This window comes from Trachemys scripta, chromosome 17, assembly GCF_013100865.1.
Source record: "Trachemys scripta elegans isolate TJP31775 chromosome 17, CAS_Tse_1.0, whole genome shotgun sequence".
NCBI classification, from domain to species: Eukaryota; Metazoa; Chordata; order Testudines; family Emydidae; genus Trachemys; species Trachemys scripta.
In genome coordinates this window covers 8,301,814-8,324,006 of record NC_048314.1, presented here as the reverse complement: position 1 = coordinate 8,324,006, position 22,193 = coordinate 8,301,814, and the positions used below count along the sequence as shown (strand labels likewise).

Sequence of the window (22,193 nt, the reverse complement as noted above, 5' to 3'; positions counted from 1 at the left end):
AACACACACACGGCAAGTCACCAACAGCTCTGATGAACCGCCAGAAAGGAGGCAAAGGCTCCTCCCTACCGACCCAAGGGCGCTCGTTCGCTGCTACAGCATCCCTGGGATAGCAGGGCTCATAATCTGGCCCATACCCCTCTCTCGCTGAGCGCATCAGGACACAGGTGCAATGACCCCTCTTTCACTGTACATGCTCTCCCATCAGGAAAGAGTCGCTGTCCCTGGGAGCGGGGGAGAGACTATTTGTAATCATTACTTTTCTGGCAGGAGTAAAAGAGGCCCGAAAGCCTGCACAGCACTCGGCTGCTCACCTGCTCTCCCCTTGCAGGGCCAACTGCACTCATCTAGGTTATTGCGCAGCGTTGCCGCGTGCCCCAGAGGTGGCTGCATTTCAGTAGTGGGTGCTACGAGATCTTTTGGGGCGAAAGGAGCTATATAAATGAAAGAGTTGCCAGCAGGAAGCCACGTGTCAATGGCACCTGTTACTCCGACGGAAGAGTCCCTGGCACCGAACCCCCAAAGGTTAGTGCTCTAGAGACACAGAGCACACCATCAGTAGGGCCCAGGCCTTGGTATTCTACAACAGCAGCTCTCCATTGGGAGGAAGGGTCATTCCTCATCTGAAGAGCAGACAATGACTTCTGAAGATACCTTTTCTCCTTTACGACCCCTCTGTCCCTCCGGACCCAGCTGTCCTCGAGGCCCCTGAAGTCAAAAGGGAGAAAGAAACGTGTCTCCGGGAACACCACTAACTCCCCAAGGAAGGGAGGGGGTTTCTTCAGCGATGCTCCCTAATGCAGTACCCTCACAAAGCAGCTCAATGCCCTTCCCTCCTTGAGGCCTGTCCCCACCCCTGCCCACGCATACCTGGTTCTTTCTCCCCATTTCTTAGCAGGGCTTGTAAAAGCCCAGGGGTGGCGGGGAGCAGGGGCATGAGACATTGCAGGGATTTTTACCCAGCCTGATAGGGGCTAGGTAAGTCTTCAAGCCCCACTCCCGAAGAGGCGCTGGGGTCATGCTTTCAGGGAAGAAAAGGAGGCGTGAAACGTATGCTTGCAGGGAGAGGGGCCAAGCCGGCACCAGGGTCGCCCAGAGAATTCAGGGGGCCTGGGGCACAGCAATTTCGGGGGCCCCTTCCATAAAAAAAAGTTGCAATACTATAGAATACTATATTCTCGCGGGGGCCTCTGTGGGGCCCGGGGCCTGGGGCAAATTGCGCCCCCGCCTCTGGGCGGCCCTGGCCGGCACATGGCACACCTGCCGCTCTCTGCCCTCACCGTTCGTCCTGGTTCTCCTGGCTCCCCCAGCTTCCCCCTCTCACCTGGAGGGCCCTAATGGAACAAACAGATGAACAATCCATTACATTCACATCTCCCTAAAGAGCATATCCAGGTGACCCGTCCTTCGAGACCCCTCCATGGCCCTCACCACACTCCTATCCAAACACATCACAGTCAGGAATGGATTTTGTCCTCCCAAAACCCCTGATTGGCAGGTAAATAAGTACAGAAAGGGGCAACTACCACTGGGATCCTGGTGGGAAACAAAGGGTTGGGAGGGGGACAGGGTCTAGGAGCTAGTTGGTGTGGGGTAGACTGACACTGGCTGAGGAGACAAGGAGAGACAGAATGGGTGGCAAGGAGACAGACTGAGAACCAAAAGGGGCGGGAGAAAGGAAGGAGAAGAGGGAATGGGGGAGACAGATCCGATGAGCAGACAGGGTGTGGAGGGAGAACTGGGACTGGCTGGGCAAAGAGACTGGGACAAGAAGCCTTGGCGGGGAGGGGACAGTCTCTTTCACTGCACAGCCTTGACTCATCCCCCAGCAGGTCCAGCCTGTGCACTGAATGAGGCCGGAGTCCTGTGGAAAAACTAAGCCTGTCATCATGCAGTTAAAGACACATCACAATGCATATGCAGACGGGGGGCAAATTAAGCTTGTGCGGGCAACCAGAATTCTGATATTTCCTAGCTTTTGAGTGCTTGGCTTTGCAATCAGAATGGGTGTGTGTGCGTGCGTGTGTTTATGCCCAACATTTACGAGTGTGGTGGACACACTGCTGTACAACAGAATTCCATGTTATCAAATGCAATCTGCTTGTATCATAGAATCAAAGGGTTGGAAGAGACCTCAGGAGGTCATCTAGTCCAACCCCCTGCTCAAAGCAGGACCAACACCAACTAAATCATCCCAGCCAGGGCTTTGTCAAGCCTGACCTTTAAAACCTCTTAGGAAGGAGATTCCACCACCTCCCTAGGTAACCCATTACAGTGCTTCACCACCCTCCTAGTGAAATAGTGTTTCCTAATATCCAACCTAGACTTCCCCCACTGCAACTTGAGACCATTGCTCCTTGTTCTGTCATCTGCCACCACTGAGAACAGCGGAGCTCCATCCTCTTTGGAACCCCTCTTCAGGTAGTTGAAGGCTGCTAGCAAATTCCCCTCTCACTCTTCTCTTCTGCAGACTAAATAAGCCCAGTTCCCTCAGCTGCTCCTTGTAAGTCATGTGCCCCAGCCCCCGATCATTTTTGTTGCCCTCCGCTGGACTTTCTCTGATTTGTCCACATCCTTTCTGTAGTGGGAGGCCCAAAACTGGACGCAATACTCCAGATGTGGCCTCACCAGTGCCGAATAGAGGGGAATGATCACATCCCTCGATCTGCTGGCAATGCTCCTACTAATGCAGCCCAATTTGCCATTAGCCTTCTCAGCAACAAGGGCACACTGCTGACTCATATCCAGCTTCTCGTCCACTGTAATCCCCAGGTCCTTTTCTGCAGAACTGCCACTTAGCCAGTCAGTCCCCAGCCTGTAGCAGTGCATGGGATTCTTCCTTCCTAAGTGCAGGACTCTGCACTTGTCCTTGTTGAACCTCATCAGATTTCTTTTGGCCCAATCCTCCAATTTATCTAGGTCACTCTGGACGCCTATCCCTACCCTCCAGCATATCTACCTTTCCCCCCAGCTTAGTGTCATCCGCGAACTTGCTGAGGGTGCAATCCATCCCATCATCCAGATCTTTAATGTCGTTCATACTCGGCCATTCACCTAACTATTCTGAAACATTGTCCCAGCCGTCTTCCCTCACCACGCCCAAACCCTGATCATACTTCTGATCACAGGCTCACCATGAGGGCAGCCACAAACCACAAGCTCCATATTTGCTGAAAAAGCAGTAAAGAGGCCCACTTACTTCAACGCCACTTAGCCCTGCTGCTCCCACTTCTCCAGGTGGCCCACAGGAACCCTGAATTCATTGGGCGGGGGAAAAACACAATTGACATTAGCTTCAGGTGAAACAGAGGAAAGGCAGTCTAGTGATTAAAAATACTTGGGAGTCAGGAGCTCTGGGCTCTCTTCCCAGTTCTGCCACTGACCAGTTACTGAGTGACCTTTGGCAACTCATGCAGGCGCTCGGTGCCTCAGTTTACCCATCTGTAAAATGGGGATAATACCTCCCACCTCAAAGGGGAGTTATAAGGCTTAATTCATCCATATCAATCATTTTGTGCTCTGGAACGGAAAGTCACAGAGCAGCACAAGGTTATTAATGTATTTGTTTGATGCTTGGACTTCTGTCTTGATAGCTACCATGGCAGATCGTTATCCTGACTGCTAGCGACGTCCACAAATAATAGGGTTTGCACACGTCACCTCCAAAGATGCACATGGGAGGGCTGTCAGCAACCAACTCGCATCATAGCTCAAAGCCCAGGCAAGAGATGAGGACACTTTGCCCATACAGCCCAGGATAGAACTCAGAGATCAAATCCATCCTGCACTAAAGCAACCCAGGGTGTGTGCCCGTTACATGCATCTTCCTTTTGGGGTTGGGGCGAAGGGAGCTAAGCAAAATGTGTGGGTCTTTAGGCGCTCAAGCACTGAGAGAGGGTGCAGTGAGGGGAATCGTCTTGCAAAGGTGGTGGTGGGGGGGTGGATAAGGTTACCTGATGGCCAGTCTCTCCTTTTCCCCCTGCATCTCCTTTGGGTCCGTCAGGCCCGCCAAAGCCCTTGAGTCCTTGGCTCCCACTTTCACCCCTGGAGCCTGCTGCACCCTAGAGTGCATAGAAAAGAGAGATGCAGCCGCTTTATGGACTTAATTCATAGCCTCACCAACCTGACCCAACCCGGTGACACCACATGAGAGAGCGGAGAGGAGACACCACTGGTCTCCACCGTCTCGTCCTTCAGAGCGTGGTTGTGGAAATGTCAAAAGCGAGAGCTCCTGGAGAACGATTTGATAAAACCCACAAACGGCTTGCAAAACAGCGGCAGATAATTGAGGGCCCATCGGGATTCACCTAACTGGACCACGATCCACACTTCACTCAACTATGAGGGTGGTCAGCGGTGGATCTCGGTCAGGATTGGAACTTCACACCTCAGAGCCAGGTCTCTCTGTGAACTGGACATATTCTGGAAACCACAAATTCGCCTTGTTGCTCACGGATGTCCAACTCTAGCCTAGCTGGGGTTTTTGTTGTTGTAAAGGTCTAAGCAGCATTTCTCAGAAATCTTTTAAGCTTTCTTGTATTTGATACGGTTTATGTCACTTCCTCTCTTCTCTTTGCAAATGGAATTTATTGAACTAAAAAAACCATTCGTCGTCATGGAGAGATGAGTTGCCATCCTAGACAATGGGAAACCCAGAACCCGGACCGAGATTGATTTCTTCAATTAAACTGCACAGCATCATTGGTACATCTGCAGTGCTTTGTAAATGTCACCTTTGCAATCATTAAATGTCATCGGGTGCAGCCTTTATCATACAGTGCATGAAAGGAAGCGGAGTGGTTATCTGCCCTTTTTCATTTGAACTGAAGAGGACAGTGAGCGCTTTTAAGAATACGGCACTGCTGTCTGGGCACTGGGCTATCTGCGATGTGCATTTCTGGTGACCTTTCAGATCCCAACAATTCAAGCCTCCTTGTTCTACGACAGCAAAAATGAAACAAAATGTATTGTGTGTGTTCGACAACAGACACTGGTAACTAATTGCACCATTACAGCAGCACTTTGGCACGTGTCTTATTGGCAACCATATTTAAAATGCTTTTAGCGGATTATAGTTCTGCAGAAATCAAGGAAATAAGGACTTGATTGGAAAGTATTTACCTGAAGGGATCCCTTCCTGGCTATTCATTCACATTTTCACAATGCCCCTTCGCAGAGCAATTGCATAGTGGCATTACCATAAACACAACCGTTTAGTCTCGACCTGGGACATTAATGTCCTGTTTGGATCTAGATTCTGAAGCACCAAAAAGTCAGGGATGCTAGGCTGGGCCAATTTCTCTGGTCCCGTAATACAGTTAGCATCGGCGGGAGCAGATTATTTCAGTTAGAGCAAGCAGAACATTGCAATGACTTTTCATTTTGCATTGGAGACTAGACAACTTCTATATGCCTCAGCCCTAAGCCTCCTAGGGTGGGACACGGGGATGCTTCAGAACTGACCTGAACCCTAACCCAAACCTGGAAGCACCCCTGAGGTTTGAAAAAGTTAGTTTCCATCTTGCCCCAGTTTCAGAGGTGCTCCGATTTCACCCAGGACTAGAAGAAAAATCCCCAAGTAGCTTGTGGAAAGGCTGTTTACAGCCTAGGTGGAAATGAAGAGGCAACGAAGCCTGCTGCCGTGAGAGTCCAGCCGGGTTTGTTGCCCTCAAGAGCTGGGACAGGCCTGATAAGAGCTGGTTCCATACAGCAGCACCTTCTTCCCTACCGAACAAACCATTAAACTACAACGTAAGAAAAGAAATCAGGACGAGAATAAAGTATTAAAGAGCCAGGTTAAAAGAGTCGCCTTAAAAACTGCCAGGACTTCTTTGAATGACACCAGAGCTGATCTCTGAACACTCCCCAATCTCTGCTCCGGAGCAGGACTTAGTACTTACGGCAGGCCCTGGCTTGCCTCGCTCTCCTTTTCTTCCATCTTCCCCAGGGACTCCCTGCAGTGACATTTAAGAATTAAATGTTAAATGGGGGGAGAGAGAGCTCAGTGGTTTGAGCATTGGCTCAATCCTTGAGGGGGCCATCTGGGGCAAAGTCAGTACTTGGTCCTGCTAGTGAAGGCAGGGGGCTAGACTTGATGCCCTTTCAGAGTTCCTTCCAGTTCTAGGAGATAGGTATATCTCCATATGTTATATTATTATTAACATGAATCTGACTCTCACCAGTTTGATGCATTCATTGGTATCTCTTATTAGGATACTAGCAAGCATAGCGCCATGTAGACTGGTACCTTGGCTGGTAGTCTCAAGGTCTACACCCCAAATGAAGGTGTGATTGCAGTGGGGGTGGGCACACCCGAATAGGCTTTAAGCTAGCGTTAGTGGGCATATGGCAGTGCTGGCTAGGTGACCCAGTACAAGCACACTAGGGACTACGGGTATGTACTCAGGTTGTTGGCTTCCACTGGGGTCCATGCCACTACACCTTCACTGCAGGTCAAGCACTGAATAGCCCATGGGAAAAAAATTGCCCTGTTTCTCTCACAGATGCTCCCTGAGAGAAGCACGATGATGAAGGGCTTGCACAGCTGCTATCCATTTATTGTATCAGTCTCATGGACAAATATGGGAATAAATATGGGATGATTTAGTTGGTGTTGGTCCTGCTTTGAGCAGGGGGATGGACTAGATACCTCCTGAGGTCCCTTCCAACCCTGATAGTCTATGATTCTATGAATAAAGAGAGGGTATCTGTCTCCAGGGATGTCAGGCCAGCCCGTTACAGTGCTCTTGTAAAATACAGTGTCCCAGCACTAGTGTCTGTAAGATGACGACTGGGGAAACGAACATGACTGAAGTATGGGGAACAGAGTTTCAGAAGGGCCTACTGCTTTGTGTTGCCCGACTTGAGACACCGTAAAGGAAAGGGGCCCGGTTTTCAGAGTCCAGTGCCCAAGTTGGCCACCCAAGAACTGAAACATCCAAAAATTACTAGTCACTTCTGAAAGTCCTGGCCTGGTCTGGGCAGGGGGAACTCTTCTAGTTTTCATTTCAGAGGGCGACCGTGAGGTGTGCCTTAGACTGCACACTGGGGTTCTGCAGGACGCCAGTGACAATTACCTCCAATCCAGCCACACCAGCTGGGCCAATCAGTCCACTTGGTCCTGGATCCCCCTGGGGAAAAATAATGGAATAGTTCTTATCCTGCCCTCTGGAACCTAGGCCACTAAGACCTTTGTGGAGCTGCCCCGGCCCTCTCCCCTTTGATCACCAAACCCAAAGGGACGCGGATTGATCTCTGGCACAGGCAGCCTGCGTTACAAGCCTGCCATTGAAAATCTCTCTCCATCGGGTATGCTGAGCTGGTAACTGCCTCTTTCTTGCAGCAAACTGCATTGGAGGAGGGGATCCTCCCTTCATACTTCAACTCACTGGTAGCTTTTCCTGGTATCCCAGGGCTAGAAATCAGGGCTCGCGAAATGAATAAACAGAGGAAGGGGAGCTTTCCGTTCTTAAATTTCACTGGCTTCTCTGTGTCACAAGAGGAGCCCTCTTTATGGTTGTCTAAGCCCTCTCAGATCCCAGGAAAGCAGTTCTGCTGGTCACCAAACCACGCACAGCTCTCCAATGCCTTTCGGAAATGCCACCTCTCCCACCTCGTAAAGCTCCTTATCACAATGGGGTGGAGGTGGGTACGGCTATGTCAGACTTTATCGCTTCTTTTCAGTACCTTCTCTCCCTCAGGGCCAGCTAACCCGGGTGGACCTAGGATGCCTGCTTCACCCTGTCATGAAGGAAAAAATAGGTCACATCCATTCAAAATAGCCATGCCTTACACAGAGGAGCCAGTTGCCATCTGACGGTCAAGTAACATGCATGACCCCCAGATTTCTACATCAGAGACCTTGCAACCAGCAAAGAAAGGAGGAATAATACAAGTTAACATACAATTCGTCCTCTAGCTCCAGCAGGTCCTGCAACCCCAATCACACCGACCTGGCCCTGTGGAAGGAAGGGAAGTGTTACTTATTAGAACCCTGACAGAGCTCTGAAAACTGAGACCGGAGCTTGACCTGGCTGCTGAATCCAGCATTAATCTAAAATGCCCTGTACAGCGGCAACTGCATTCGAGCCAACTGTCACTGCGACAGAACCTGCAGATAAATGCGCCACAGGGAAAACCCACCAAAGGCTGAAATCTCATCCCAATAGGTTCACAGGGAACCAAGCAATTGCCTGGAGAGTGACAGACTAATGGATAATGTCAACATGGGCGACAGGGCACAGACGCAAACCCAATAATTACCCTAACGGGCAACCCCAAGAACACACATGGATAGAGGAGAGAGAGACACTCACAGACAAGATATTCTAAACTGGGAGCAAGAAACATGCATGGATACTGACAGACCAGTTTTTTCTCTCAGTAAGACACACTAGGAACTCAAATAGCTACAGAGAGAGAGACTCAAAAATTAGTGCTGAGACTTAAAGGCACATAAAGGAGAAGCCCCATGGAGACGTGCTCATGGTTGTGTGTCAAGTGACCCTCTGGCTCAGAATGTGGACTTTTTGCCTGCTGATAGTTTTGGCACAAAGCCGCGCATAACGTCAGCATCTTGAACATGTCAGTGTGAAAACTGCTCTGTCAGAATGAACTTTCTAATTTGAAAAGCCCTGACACCATCTCATTTTGGTCAAAAAGAGGAAAATGTGTGTTAAAATAGCCCATTTTTGCTCACAAATGCATGTATTTTTTGGGGGGGTCGGGGGAGGTGCAAGCTTTCCCCCAGCTCTATCCCCTCACCCCCAAATTGGACTAATTTGATGAAACCAAAACATGACAAACATCTCCAATTTTGGAGGTTTTCCAATTTCCCTGGGAATGTTTTGCATGGTCCTTGGCAAACCTCTGGTTTCCTGCTGGGTGGCCAAGCAACAGCTAGACCTAAACTCCCACCCTCCTGGGAAATCCTGGGGTTCCTGCCAGGGCCCATCGACCCACATGGAGAGAGAGGTAATCGCTGTACTTGCCAGTAAACCTTCTTGCCCCTTCTCTCCTTTAAGCCCCTTTCCACCAGTTTCTCCCATAACGGCACCTGGTCCAGGCATTCCAAGAGGGCCCCTGGGGCCGGGGTCACCCTGTCCATTAGTGAAAACAGATGTGTTATTACAAAGACCTGAATGAGTAAAATCAACTGCAATTAAATGAGCCAACAATTAAATGGCATCTAAATTAACACTTAATGCATGTTTTAAACTCATCTTGGGTGCCAAGCACATGGCCCTACATCATTAACACACAAGAAAGAGGATTATAAGAATCCCGGCTTTATTCGTAAATCTCAGTCTTTAAAACTACAGCCCACCAGTGGCACCTCTCCAGCATCTCATCTGGGGACCAATAGATACTTTACTAAGGTGTGTGAGAGAAACAGGGGCTGAGCAGGGCACGAGTGGCAATGTAGGTTCTCAAAGGGAAAACATAAAAGAAGAGATTGCCCCACCTTTTTGCCCCTGGGCCCGGGCTCCCCCATATCTCCGGGCTCCCCGATGTCACCCTGCAAAGAAGGAGAAGCAAACTCTTTAGCCCCAGTTCTGCGAGCACCCATGTTCTGCACTAGGTGTGTTCTCTCGATGCTCATCAGTCCCTGAAGATTGAGGCCTCTTACACTGATACTCCATTGCTACAGCAAAATATTCTTCAGCCTGTGATATGAATTCTGGTGAAGGTGTTGTAGGCACCACAGACATAGAAATGTAGGGCTGGAAGGGATCTCAAGAAGTCATCAAGACCCAGCCCCCATGCGCTGAGGCAGGACCAAGTAAACCTAGACCATCTCGAAGAGGCGTATGGCCAACCTGTTCTTAATAACCTCCAATGATGGGGATTCCACAACCTTCCTCGGAAGACTAGTGCAGAACTTAATCACTCATGGTTAGAGAGTTTTTCCAGACACTTAATCTAAATCTCCTTTGCTACGGACTAAGCCAATTACTTCTTGTCCTACCTTCAATGGACATGGAGAACAATTAATCACAGTCCTCTTTATATCAGCCCTTATAGTCATAGGGACGTCGGGTGAATTAATGGGGCATGACAAGATCCAATGACTGAAAGCTGAACCTAGACAACTTCAGACTGGAAATAAGATGCACAAAGAACAATGGGGGTATTTAACTATTTGAACAACTTATCAAGGAGCATGGTGGATTCTCCTTCCCCAGACATTTTTAAATCAAGATCTGATGTTTTTTTTTCTAAAAGATCTGCTCCAGTTCAAACAGGAATTAATTCAAGGAGGTCTTATGGGGGTGTGTTTTGCAGGAGGTCAGACTTGATGATCACAATGGTCTCTTCTTGCCTTATAATCTATTGATATGAATCTATGTGTTTACCTAGAAGCCAGGCTTCCTTCTATCCCAAAGTCCCCAGGACAACACTTGAGTCTATTTTGCATGCACTGCACATGTGTAATTTCGACCAGCACCAGCAGGAGTTATTAGCACATCCAAGTAGCATCTTCTGTCCCTTGGCCCTGGCAGGGAGATCTGCCAGCTCTGTCGTTGCCGCATGATGGAATTCCAGTGGTTTGTAACAGAGTTTTAGAGCTGGGGCAGTTTCTTTAGACTCATTTGTAGCATTACTGGGCCTCGGGATGGGCAGGGTAGTGGTTCTGATATTACACAGCAGATGCAGAGTGGCTACCAAGGTGAAATGGTTTGAAATTGCTCAGCCTACTCCGAAGCAAGCAGGAGATGGGAGCAGAGGGGGCTGGTGCAGAATCTTACATGGCCTTGGCCCCTCACGAGCCAGTGGAGAAGGTTGCCATACTGGGAAGTTCAGAAACCCAAGGACAAATCCCAAATACCCATCACTGGGTATAGCCGGTCCCAAATTTTCCATTTTAAATGGAAAATTGGGTTTTCACTATGGGAATTTTCACAGAAAGTGTAAAATTTCCTTAAAAAAAATTAAAATAAAATAGAGTTTGGGTTGGAAAACTGAAAATCTAATTCTCTTTTGGCTGAACCCCCCCCCACCCTTCCTGTTTTCAGCCAAAATGATTTTTCAGGGGAAAAAAAAGGTTTCTGGTGAGAAATCAAAATTGCCAACAGAAAAAAAAAAAAACATTTTCCAATCAATTTCTCTCTGACGTTCATCTAACCTAACATGGATGAGCCCTGTTCCTAGTGCCACACCAGACGTTACTTGTACTGCCATCCATCACGGTAGGATCTGAGCGCCTTCCATTTAAAGTCAAGGGCAGTAGCAAAGTTCCTAGTGGACTTCATGATGTCTCTAGCTCTTCTTCCTTTCCTGGGTCAAAGCTCTGCTTGCTACCACCGCAAGTAACATCCTGTCCTGAAAGGAGCAGGAAATATATAGGAAAATAAGCTGGTGGAGATGGCCAGTGCTGGTCCCCAGCTGAAGACCTATGAGACCATGCCACCCTCTCCCTGACAAGACCTCCCCAAGCCCATCTCAGAGCCCTCTGTTTAGCTGGGTCTAATAATCCAGCCATCCAAATCATTTCTCCCTGGTTGCTCAACCTTGCTCCCCACTCGCGTCAAGGATCACAACTGCAGCCTTCTCTAGGGGGTTACAGTGACATGGCTACCATGGTGGTGGGCCACCTGTCAGAGGATGCCTGAGGTGTACCTCTTTTCCTAGTTCCCCAGGTCTCCCAGGGTGTCCCTTCGGCCCGTCCTCTCCTGGCTCCCCAGAGCCTCCATTGACACCTGGAGCCCCTGGGATTCCTGCCTCTCCCTGGAAAGGAGGAAGAAGATAAGTATTATTAGCCAGCCGACCTTACCAGCTGTGTTCTGGATATCTGCTTATTGTCAATATAAATCACTAATGCCTCAGCAAGCAGATAGATCCTGACATCTGGAAAGCAGGGGGTAAGGCTGGTGGGTTTCCAATCCAGCAGACACTTGCTATAATTTGTAACAACAAACAGAGGAAAATTCCCAAGAAGAGGAACTTAGACATGCGGACTGGGGTTTCCTGAAGGGTGATGGTCCTTCCCTGAACCACAATGGGAGAACAAGGCGGCTAACTGCTGAGGCTGCCTGGGGAGGGTGGATTCTGGAGAACAGTGATTATTTACCAGGCACAAAACAGTACATGAATGATAACAAAGGAAAACTACAGCTGCCGGAGGCTGCCGTCTTCTGTCGGCTGAACACTCTCTCCCCAGGCACCTGCACTGAAGGAGTTAGGTGCCCAACTCCCACTGGAAAAATCTATGAGAACTGGGCACCTAACTCCTTTAGACGCTTCTGAAAATCTCGCCCATGAGCACTGACGATAATGACGGATGAACCACAAAAACTGGGAGGCTTGGCTGTTTATTCCAAACCCTACAAGCGTGCCAACTGGCCTTGGAAAGCATGAGTGTGGTAGAGCTGCCGGTGCCGCTCTGTATGCAGAATGGAAAATCTGTCAGAACTCACTGGTGTGTTTCCATTGTGCAAGCAGAGCACGGCATGAAAAGGGAACTAAGTGAGGGCTCTTTCATTTGCAACAGCCTAAGCAGTTGTTAGTCACACAGATAAGGATGATTTTTTTTTAAATGCCTGATTATTAATTGCAGGTTAAGGCCTCCCTTTAAGTTCCCATTTCTGTACGGTCTAGAACCACAGACACAGAATGAGCATAAAAGCATGTATGGGAGCACAGGGATTCCTGCAGCTACATGTGCCAGGGCAACTCGAGTTCCAAAGCACCACAGGGGAATTTTCTCCAGGCTTCTGCCCACAAATCCAGGGCAGGAATCCAGTTACCTCAAGGATTTCAGCTTCCTAAAACCTGGTTTTCGAATGCATCTTCAGTACTGACCTGCTCCCCTTTGGACCCAGGCTGACCTTCCACTCCAGGGAGTCCCGGGGAACCCTACGGCAGGAAAATAGATCAGCTTGTAAATGTTTTAAAGAGTTTATGTACCCTTTGGTAGCATACACTGAATAGCAACACACCTGCGACTCAGCGCTGCTAGAACAAGAGCAGGGCTCCGTGGTGGGCCCAGTAGATGAAAATCTAGAGAGGACGCCCATGGGAGTTATAGGTGAATATCCCCAATTGCTTTTCTCTGGGGCAGGTTGCCACGGTGATGGAAGCCATCTTGGCTGACATACCAGGGACTGAACTGGGGACTCCAGAGCTAAACGCTTGAACTAAAGAGCCACAACTCCTCAGCTGGGGCTGTTACAGACTCTGAGTGGGACCTGCAACACACTCACCAGCAGATTACACCAAATCCTGCCTTGCAGACATTATTTGGCTGAAGGCTGCCCTGGGGCAGCACTACTACTCAACTCCAATAACTAAGATGACAAGAAAGTCTTGACTTTCACAGCTTTCCTTCGGAACAAGCAGCCCTCAAACTTCTCCCGGCAGCTGGAAGCCCAGGGGAAGGGGGATTGAAAAGTCCAGAGAGAGGGACTTTAAAAAGGGGACAGAGGACATGATTTCCTGAGCTATTTATCAGTGTTGCCTAGTGGATTGAGCACTGGACCGAAATTCAGAAGACCTGGGTTCTAGTTCCAGCTCTGCTACTGGCCTGCTGGGTGACCTTGGGCAAGTCACTGCACTGCTCTGTGCCTCAGTCTTCCTCTTCATAAAATGGGGATAATGATCCTTTGGGATCTACGGATGAAAAGTGCTATATAAGAGCTACGGGGGGGAGGGATAGCTCAGTGGTTTGAGCATTGGCCTGCTAAACCCAGGGTTGTGAGTTCAATCCTTTAGGGGGCCACTTAGGGATCTGGGGCAAAATCAGTACTTAGTCCTGCTAGTGAAGGCAGGGGGCTGGACTCAATGACCTTTCAAGGTCCCTTCCAGTTCTAGGAGATGGGATATTTCCATTAATAAAATAAATTACCACCATACCTGCTCTCCATCCAGGCCTCTGATGCCAGCTTCTCCCAGCTCTCCCACTTCACCCTAAAGAAACAGGACATGCAACAGAACAACTAATCTTAGTGTGGATTTGCACCAAAGAGTCTCCATCCTTCAAGCTTTTGCAGTACCATGGTCTGAACTTAGCATCACCAAGCTGTAACGTCTGAGCACAGATGTGCTGGAAGAGTTTGCAGGGTTTTACTCCTCATTGTAGCTGATGCTCCTACCTACATTTCTCCATGTTAGTATTCTCACCCCCTCCCCAAATAATGGGGGGAGGAGGGCTTGGGGGGTGTGCATTAGTGCGTCTCAACCCTGGGCAGGTATCCCCCATTAATAAGAAGGAATAGCACTCATTTGGGGCATAATCAGGGCTGCTGGAGGAAAGCAACAGGCTCAGGAGATCTGGGGCAACAAGCAGGCGATCTGGACTCAAAAGTGACCGGGGTTGGGACGCAATACTCGAGAGGAGGGCAGAGGGGTGAGTGCTCCAGAGGGAGAGCTACTGGTCCATGTGAGCTCATTGCACATGGGTACGTCCATGAGAAGCAAAGGGGCAAAGTTATCAGTGTTACCGGAGTGAGGCTGCAGGGGACGCGGGAAGATGTGTGGGTGCTATAGCTCAACCTCCTTCTGTCCCCCTAACGCTCTCACTTTACCCATTGGGCACAATGCACCGTTCTCCCTAAGTGGGGATTCCAGCCTCCGACTCCCAAAGACGACCACAATCTGTTTGCCATGGGAAGAATAATTCTAACGTGTAAGGATTCTGTGGAGATGCACTGCGTCTTGTTCCCCATCCACCCACCCACCCGCTGTGTCTTGCTCCCCACACACCCACTGCATCTTGTTCCCCATCCACCCACCCACACACTGCGTCTTGTTCCCCATCCACTGCGTCTTCTTCCCCACCCACCCACTGCATCTTCTTCCCCACCCACCCGCCGTGTCTGGTTCCCCACCCACCCGCCGTGTCTTGTTCCCCGCATCCACTCACCCACACACTGCGTCTTGTTCCCCACTCACACACGATGCGTTTTTTCCCCACCCGCCCGCAAGGATTTGAACGACAAACGTGTGTGTGTGTGTGTGGGGGGGGGGGGTGGATTCACCACTCCTCTCTGCACACGTCCTTTATTAATGAACTCAGACTCATGCAGGCACAGTGCTCAATCTGTAACACTGCATCCCATGCACCTGCACAGATCTGGAATCCGGGGCCCCTTTCACCTCCTTACCTTCTCTCCTTTCTCCCCCAAAGGCCCTTCTGGCCCAGCTGGCCCTTCCTGGCCCTGTAAGAGCATGACTCGAATTAGCAATCGTGTCCTAATCTGGAGAGTCCCTGCCAACCCCCAACGTAAGATGAGCCAGTCTTACGGCTCGTGTATCACCATTGACTCTCTCCCACTGGATCCTGGGCTCCTGCCTCTGGCAAGCTCCCGCTGCTTGTCACAACTGACTAGGAAAACATCACTGCGACACCCGGCACACCCAGTAACCCCGACTGAAAGCACAAGGTAGGCTGACAAAGGAGGTAAACATCAAGCTACGGGATCTGTGGGTACACGGAGTCCCTGATGGACGACGTTTCCAACCTGGCTGCCAGAAATGCCTATCACAGACCCCTCCCCCCTCTGCTGAGGGGGACGGAGGCGCCCATCTGTCGCCCTGACATTTCATCTCGGGAGGTATGCTGCCTGCCGGGGGCCCGTATCCGAGACGTTACGGAGGCATTGTCGAGGATTATCCAGCCCTCTGACTATTACCCCATGCTACTCATCCATGTGGGCACAAATGATACTGCGTGGTGTGACACTGAGTGGATCAAGAGTGACTACAGGGCTCTGGGAGTACGGGTGAAGGAGTTTGGAGCGCAGGTGGTGTTCTCCTCAATTCTTCCTGTCAAAGGTAGGGGCCCGGGCAGAGACAGATGCATCATGGAGGTGAATGCCTGGCTGCGAAGATGGTGTCGCCAGGAGGGCTTTGGCTTCCTAGACCACGGGATGCTATTCGAGGAAGGACTGCTAGGCAGAGATGGCGTTCACCTTTTGAGGAGAGGAAAGACCCTATTCGGACACAGACTGGCTAACCTAGTGAGGAGGGCTTTAAACTAGGTTCGACGGGGACAGGTGAGCAAAGCCCACAGGTAAGTGGGGAACATGGAGACTGGGGAGATGGGTCGGAAATGAGAGGGAGTGTGGGCTATATTGTCAGAGAGAAAGGAGAGTCAGGACAAAACTGGGAGGAAAGATCAAACCAGTATCTTAGATGCCTATATACAAATGCGAGAAGTATGGGGAATAAGCAGGAAGAACTGGAAGTGCTAATAAATAAATACAACTATGACATTGTTGGCATCACTGAAACTTGGTGGGATAATACACATGATTGGAATGTTGGTGTGGATGGGTACAGCTTGCTCAGGAAGGATAGACAGGGGAAAAAGGGAGGAGGTGTTGCCTTATATATTAAAAATGTACACACTTGGACTGAGGTAGAGATGGACATAGGAGACGGAAGTGTTGAGAGTCTCTGGGTTAGGCTTAAAGGGGCAAAAAACAAGGGAGATGTCATGCTAGGAGTCTACTACAGGCCACCTAACCAGGTGGAAGAGGTGGATGAGGCTTTTTTCAAGCAACTAACAAAATCATCCAAAGCCCAAGATTTGGTGGTGATGGGGGACTTCAACTATCCGGATATATGTTGGGAGAATAACACAGCGGGGCACAGACTATCCAACAAATTCTTGGACTGCATTGCAGACAACTTTTTATTTCAGAAGGTTGAAAAAGCTACTAGGGGGGAAGCTGTTCTAGACTTGATTTTAACAAATAGGGAGGAACTCGTTGAGAATGTGAAAGTAGAAGGCAGCCTGGGTGAAAGTCATCATGAAATCATAGTTTGCAATTCTAAGGAAGGGTAGAAGGGAAAACAGCAAAATAGAGAAAATGGATTTCAGGAAGGCAGATTTTGGGAAGCTCAGAGAGCTGATAGGTAAGGTCCCATGGGAATCAAGACTGAGGGGAAAAACAACTGAGGAGAGTTGGCAGTTTTTCAAAGGGACACTATTAAGGGCCCAAAAGCAAGCTATTCCGCTGGTTAGGAAAGATAGAAAATGTGGCAAAAGACCACCTTGGCTTAACCACGAGATCTTGCACGATCTAAAAAATAAAAAGGAGTCATATAAAAAATGGAAACTAGGACAGATTACAAAGGATGAATATAGGCAAACAACACAGGAATGCAGGGGCAAGATTAGAAAGGCAAAGGCACAAAATGAGCTCAAACTAGCTACGGGAATAAAAGGAAACAAGAAGACTTTTTATCAATACATTAGAAGCAAGAGGAAGACCAAAGACAGGGTAGGCCCACTGCTTAGTGAAGAGGGAGAAACAGTAACAGGAAACTTGGAAATGGCAGAGATGCTTAATGACTTCTTTGTTTCGGTCTTCACCGAGAAGTCTGAAGGAATGCCTAACATAGTGAATGCTAATGGGAAGGGGGTAGGTTTAGCGGATCAAATAAAAAAAGAACAAGTTAAAAATCACTTAGAAAAGTTAGACGCCTGCAAGTCACCCGGGCCTGATGAAATGCATCCTAGAATACTCAAGGAGCTAATAGAGGAGGTATCTGAGCCTCTAGCTATTATCTTTGGAAAGTCATGGGAGACGGGAGAGATTCCAGAAGACTGGAAAAGGGCAAATATAGTGCCCATCTATAAAAAGGGAAATAAAAACAACCCAGGTAACTACAGACCAGTTAGTTTAACTTCTGTGCCAGGGAAGATAATGGAGCAAGTAATTAAGGAAATCATCTGCAAACACTTGGAAGGTGGTAAGGTGATAGGGAACAGCCAGCATGGATTTGTGAAGAACAAATCATGTCAAACCAATCTGATAGCTTTCTTTGATAGGATAACGAGCCTTGTGGATAAGGGTGAAGCGGTGGATGTGGTATACCTAGACTTTAGTAAGGCATTTGATACGGTCTCGCATGATATTCTTATCGATAAACTAGGCAAATACAAATTAGATGGGGCTACTATAAGGTGGGTGCATAACTGGCTGGATAACCGTACTCAGAGAGTTGTTGTTAATGGTTCCCAATCCTGCTGGAAAGGCGTAACGAGTGGGGTCCCGCAGGGGTCTGTTTTGGGACCGGCTCTGTTCAATATCTTCATCAACGACTTAGATATTGGCATAGAAAGTACGCTTATTAAGTTTGCGGATGATACCAAACTGGGAGGGATTGCAACTACTTTGGAGGACAGGGTCATAATTCAAAATGATCTGGACAAATTGGAGAAATGGTCTGAGTTAAACAGGATGAAGTTTAACAAAGACAAATGCAAAGTGCTCCACTTAGGAAGGAAAAATCAATTTCACACATACAGAATGGGAAAAGACTGTCTAGGAAGGAGTACGGCAGAAAGGGATCTAGGGGTTATAGTGGACCACAAGCTAAATATGAGTCAACAGTGTGATGCTGTTGCAAAAAAAGCAAACATGATTCTGGGATGCATTAACAGGTGTGTTGTGAGCAAGACACGAGAAGTCATTCTTCCGCTCTACTCTGCTCTGGTTAGGCCTCAGCTGGAGTATTGTGTCCAGTTCTGGGCGCCGCATTTTAAAAAAGATGTGGAGAAATTGGAAAGGGTCCAAAGAAGAGCAACAAGAATGATTAAAGGTCTTGAGAACATGACCTATGAAGGAAGGCTGAAAGAACTGGGTTTGTTTAGTTTGGAAAAGAGAAGACTGAGAGGGGACAGGATAGCAGTTTTCAGGTATCTAAAAGGGTGTCATAAGGAGGAGGGAGAGAACTTGTTCACCTTAGCCTCTAAGGATAGAACCAGAAACAATGGGTTTAAACTGCAGCAAGGGAGGTCTAGGTTGGACATTAGGAAAAAGTTCCTAACTGTCAGGGTGGTTAAACACTGGAATAAATTGCCTAGGGAGGTTGTGGAATCTCCGTCTCTGGAGATATTTAAGAGTAGGTTAGATAAATGTCTATCAGGGATGGTCTAGACAGTATTTGGTCCTGCCATGCGGGCAGGGGACTGGACTCGATGACCTCTCGAGGTCCCTTCCAGTCCTATAATCTATGAATCTATGAATCTATGAATCTCCCTGGGCCTAAAGGTTGAAAATCTGGCCCATTTACAAAGAGCTGGAGGAGGTTCCGTGTTACGACTGTGAACTAAGAAGTGCCTCAGGGGAGCCTCCTGCTGTTGCAATGGGCTCCCAGAGGCACGAGCAGCGAATACAAGGCAAGGTGCTGGATTACAGGGATCCACTCTGCCCATCTCGTATGCACAGCGGAGCGTAAGGGAGACAGAGGCTGTCGCACGCCGATTGTGAGTAACCCTGTCTTGGAGAGCTGAAGTTATTTTGCCCAAGATTTTCAAGAGCGACTAGTTATTTGGGGGTGGGGGGGCCACTTGATACCCCTGAAGAGGGCCTGCTTCTCAGACAGTGCCGAGCACCTGCCCTCTGGAAATCAGGCCCCCTCAAAAGTTGGGCTCCCCAAATCTGTCACCATTTTTGAGCATTTTTATCTTTTAATCTTGCACTTGGAGCCCCACCTGAGACATGAACCATTGGTTCCATTAAAACGGTGGGGTCTGACCCACCAGTGGGTTGTGAGAAGGACCGAGTGGGGGTCGGCTGCAGGCACCAGCACATCAAGAGCGTGCCTGGGGTGGCCTGCCGGTCGCCATGAGGGCAGCAGTCAGGCTGCCTTTGGCGGCATGCCTGCAGGAGGTCCGCTGGTCCCGCGGTTTCAACGGCAATTCGACGGCTGGTACACCAAAGGTGTGGGACTGGCGGACCTCCCACAGGCATGCCGCCGAATCCGCGTTACCAGCGGACCTCCCACAGGCATGCCGCTGAAGGCTGCCTGACTGCCGTGCTTCAGGTGGCAAAATACATAGAGCCGCCCCTGGTCGGCTGTCACTGCCCGCATCACTGCCTGCCCTGTGCGTGCCCCAGAAGTGCTCTGCTCCATGCACTCACTTCCACTTGGCTGGGGCAGCAGGCAGCGGCATGGGGAGCAAGATCTGGACAGCAGCAGTGTGGAGGAAACAGCCGGAACCACCAAGTGGCCAGCCAGCCTGGTAGTTACTGCAGCCCAGCCACGGGGAGAGAGGGGCAGCAGGAGGGGGACAGGGTCGGGAGAGAGCGCCAAGCAGGGGGATTGGAGTCAGAGGGTTCCTGCACTTTAAATAGCATTCCCCAGCCAGGTATGATTCCTCCTAGCAAGTGGTAGTTTTCATTCTCTCTCAATGGTGGGTCCCCCCAAAAGACTAAATGCACTTGGTGGGTCACCTCAATAAAGTTTCAGAACCACTGCATGGATGTCCCTTGGCATGCCCAGCTGGAGAGGGCGGGGGAAGGGTGTTGGTGCATATACCATCAAACCTGGATTTTATTAGGGTCTCCCAAATCTTTGTCTCATAAGAGACTCAGTGCTGCAGAGTTTAGGAATGGGAACACAGGTTATGTATCCGATTAGGGGTAACTAGGGGGTGGGGTAAGGCACTCGGCAGATCTGTAGCCATGCAGTACATAACTCACACAATGAAGCAATGGAGCCGGAGAAGAGGAGACCTCTTCAGCATTTAAGCTTTGATAACACCTATCAGCTCATGGAGCACGTCTCTAATCCCACTTACAAGTGGAGCGGAGACTGATGGTGTCATTCTCACCTTACACATCAGTCAAAGAAATCAGAATCTGTACTTACTGGGTATCCAGCCGGTCCTGCAGCCCCACTCAGTCCAGCAGGCCCCTTCTCTCCTGGCACACCAGGCTTACCGCTGATGCCATCTGGCCCTTGAATGCCTGGAGGCCCCTGTGCAAAGGAAAGAAGAGTTATGCATCTATCTATGCACGTAAGTGGGAAGAGCTACTCTATGAATCTCACACACATCAGGTGGCGCTTGAGTTCCAATAGTCAGCTACTGCACCCAAGAGCTGAGAGGTAAATATAGTGCCTGAAGTGATTAAAAAAAAAATCATTCGTATGGTTTATAATGGCTCCATCAGAGCCCCCAGAAGTATTTATAACGTTGTAGCTCACAAAGGCATGTTCGCCGAATACCTAATCGTGGGACTCCACCTCCCCCCCTTTTACAAAAGAAGAGTTTTAAAGTTAGATGTTTTGCTACGGTCAAGGATGCTGGAGACACAAAACCTGTAGAATGCATCACCCAGACCCCTTCTGCAGAATACAAACAGACTGGCCATAAGCCAGGCAGGTTTGCCTCACACTATGATCCAGCGCACCTCACCCTGAGCTAGAGGGGTCCCTTCTGTGGGTGTGAGGGTGGTGAAGTCTCCATACCCATTCTGTCACCGGGTGGCTTGGGACACACACCCACTGAGAGCTGGCCTGAGACCACCAAATCATTTTACATCGGGCAGCGCTCAGCCCAAAGATGGGAACAAATCACTCTCTGGAGGGGTGTGGATGTGCATCTTTCCAGCTCCATCAGTGTCACACGACTGGAGACCAGAAGGGGGCGTAACTGCATTAGCACACAGCTATCCATCTTCTACTTACCAGCAGTCCCGGAAGCCCTCTGGGACCTGGGTCTCCCAGTCTCCCCTGAAACAAAGAGTTTGTATTGCTTAATAGTAGAAGGTGAGATGCTCCCATCTACGCCCAGGGACCACCTGTCTCAAAGAGAGGGAATGCACTCAGCTTTTCCATAATGCAAACAGAACACACACACTTTATTTCAGGTGGGGCCCCTGCAGCGGTCTGCCATCAACATAAAGAACGTCTCCCACAACCACAGAGCCTTTGATAAATGCCACGTCCCGGGGCCTATGTTTGCAAGGAGATGAGGGTATCTATTCACTCGTTAATCCTATTGAACACAAAACTTCTAGTCTCTACAGGTTCTTATACTTCATTCATCACTGTAATATCTCAGCACCTTGCAGCAGTGCATTAAGTAACGTGATCACACAATGGTCACATGTTCGTGGTTCTCTCATCCTCTCCCCAGGGGAGACGCGTGTGCACTGAAGTGTCTTGCTGGGTCTGGAAAATCAGGAGCAGGGAACATGTGCTTATGCTTTGCTCACGTGGGACTGAACTGAAATAACCCCACAGAATCCCTGCCTGCAGCTCATGTGCTGCAGGGCCCATTGTAACCAAGGAGGGAGAGAAAAGCACTGGCTCAGGCCAAACCGAACTAAGGATGCAGGATGGAAATGTCTAACTTTATTGCTGAAAAATATACTCCGTATATTGAGGGGACACCACAGCTTCGACCTGCGGTATTTGAAATGGGCGTCAGAGTGTGTGAACTGTCTTCATTACTC

The 22,193-nt window shown here is 49.3% G+C and overlaps 1 protein-coding gene across 3 annotated transcripts in view; it reads right to left on the bottom strand.

Moving 5' to 3' along the window:
* Positions 1 to 22,193, bottom strand: part of COL27A1 (collagen type XXVII alpha 1 chain) — a 255,228-nt gene that overhangs the window by 16,960 nt on the left and 216,075 nt on the right. For all 3 annotated transcript variants that reach the window (XM_034793733.1, XM_034793734.1, XM_034793735.1), the window contains 16 exons: positions 21,424 to 21,468; positions 20,605 to 20,712; positions 15,102 to 15,155; positions 13,852 to 13,905; positions 12,802 to 12,855; positions 11,620 to 11,727; positions 9,464 to 9,517; positions 8,991 to 9,098; positions 7,905 to 7,958; positions 7,687 to 7,740; positions 7,077 to 7,130; positions 5,901 to 5,954; positions 3,954 to 4,061; positions 3,200 to 3,253; positions 1,281 to 1,334; positions 655 to 708 (listed from right to left, as the gene is read on the bottom strand). In XM_034793733.1, coding sequence (XP_034649624.1) covers positions 655 to 708; positions 1,281 to 1,334; positions 3,200 to 3,253; positions 3,954 to 4,061; positions 5,901 to 5,954; positions 7,077 to 7,130; positions 7,687 to 7,740; positions 7,905 to 7,958; positions 8,991 to 9,098; positions 9,464 to 9,517; positions 11,620 to 11,727; positions 12,802 to 12,855; positions 13,852 to 13,905; positions 15,102 to 15,155; positions 20,605 to 20,712; positions 21,424 to 21,468 — 1,071 coding nt within the window. The remainder of the gene's footprint in view (positions 1 to 654; positions 709 to 1,280; positions 1,335 to 3,199; positions 3,254 to 3,953; positions 4,062 to 5,900; positions 5,955 to 7,076; positions 7,131 to 7,686; positions 7,741 to 7,904; positions 7,959 to 8,990; positions 9,099 to 9,463; positions 9,518 to 11,619; positions 11,728 to 12,801; positions 12,856 to 13,851; positions 13,906 to 15,101; positions 15,156 to 20,604; positions 20,713 to 21,423; positions 21,469 to 22,193) is intronic.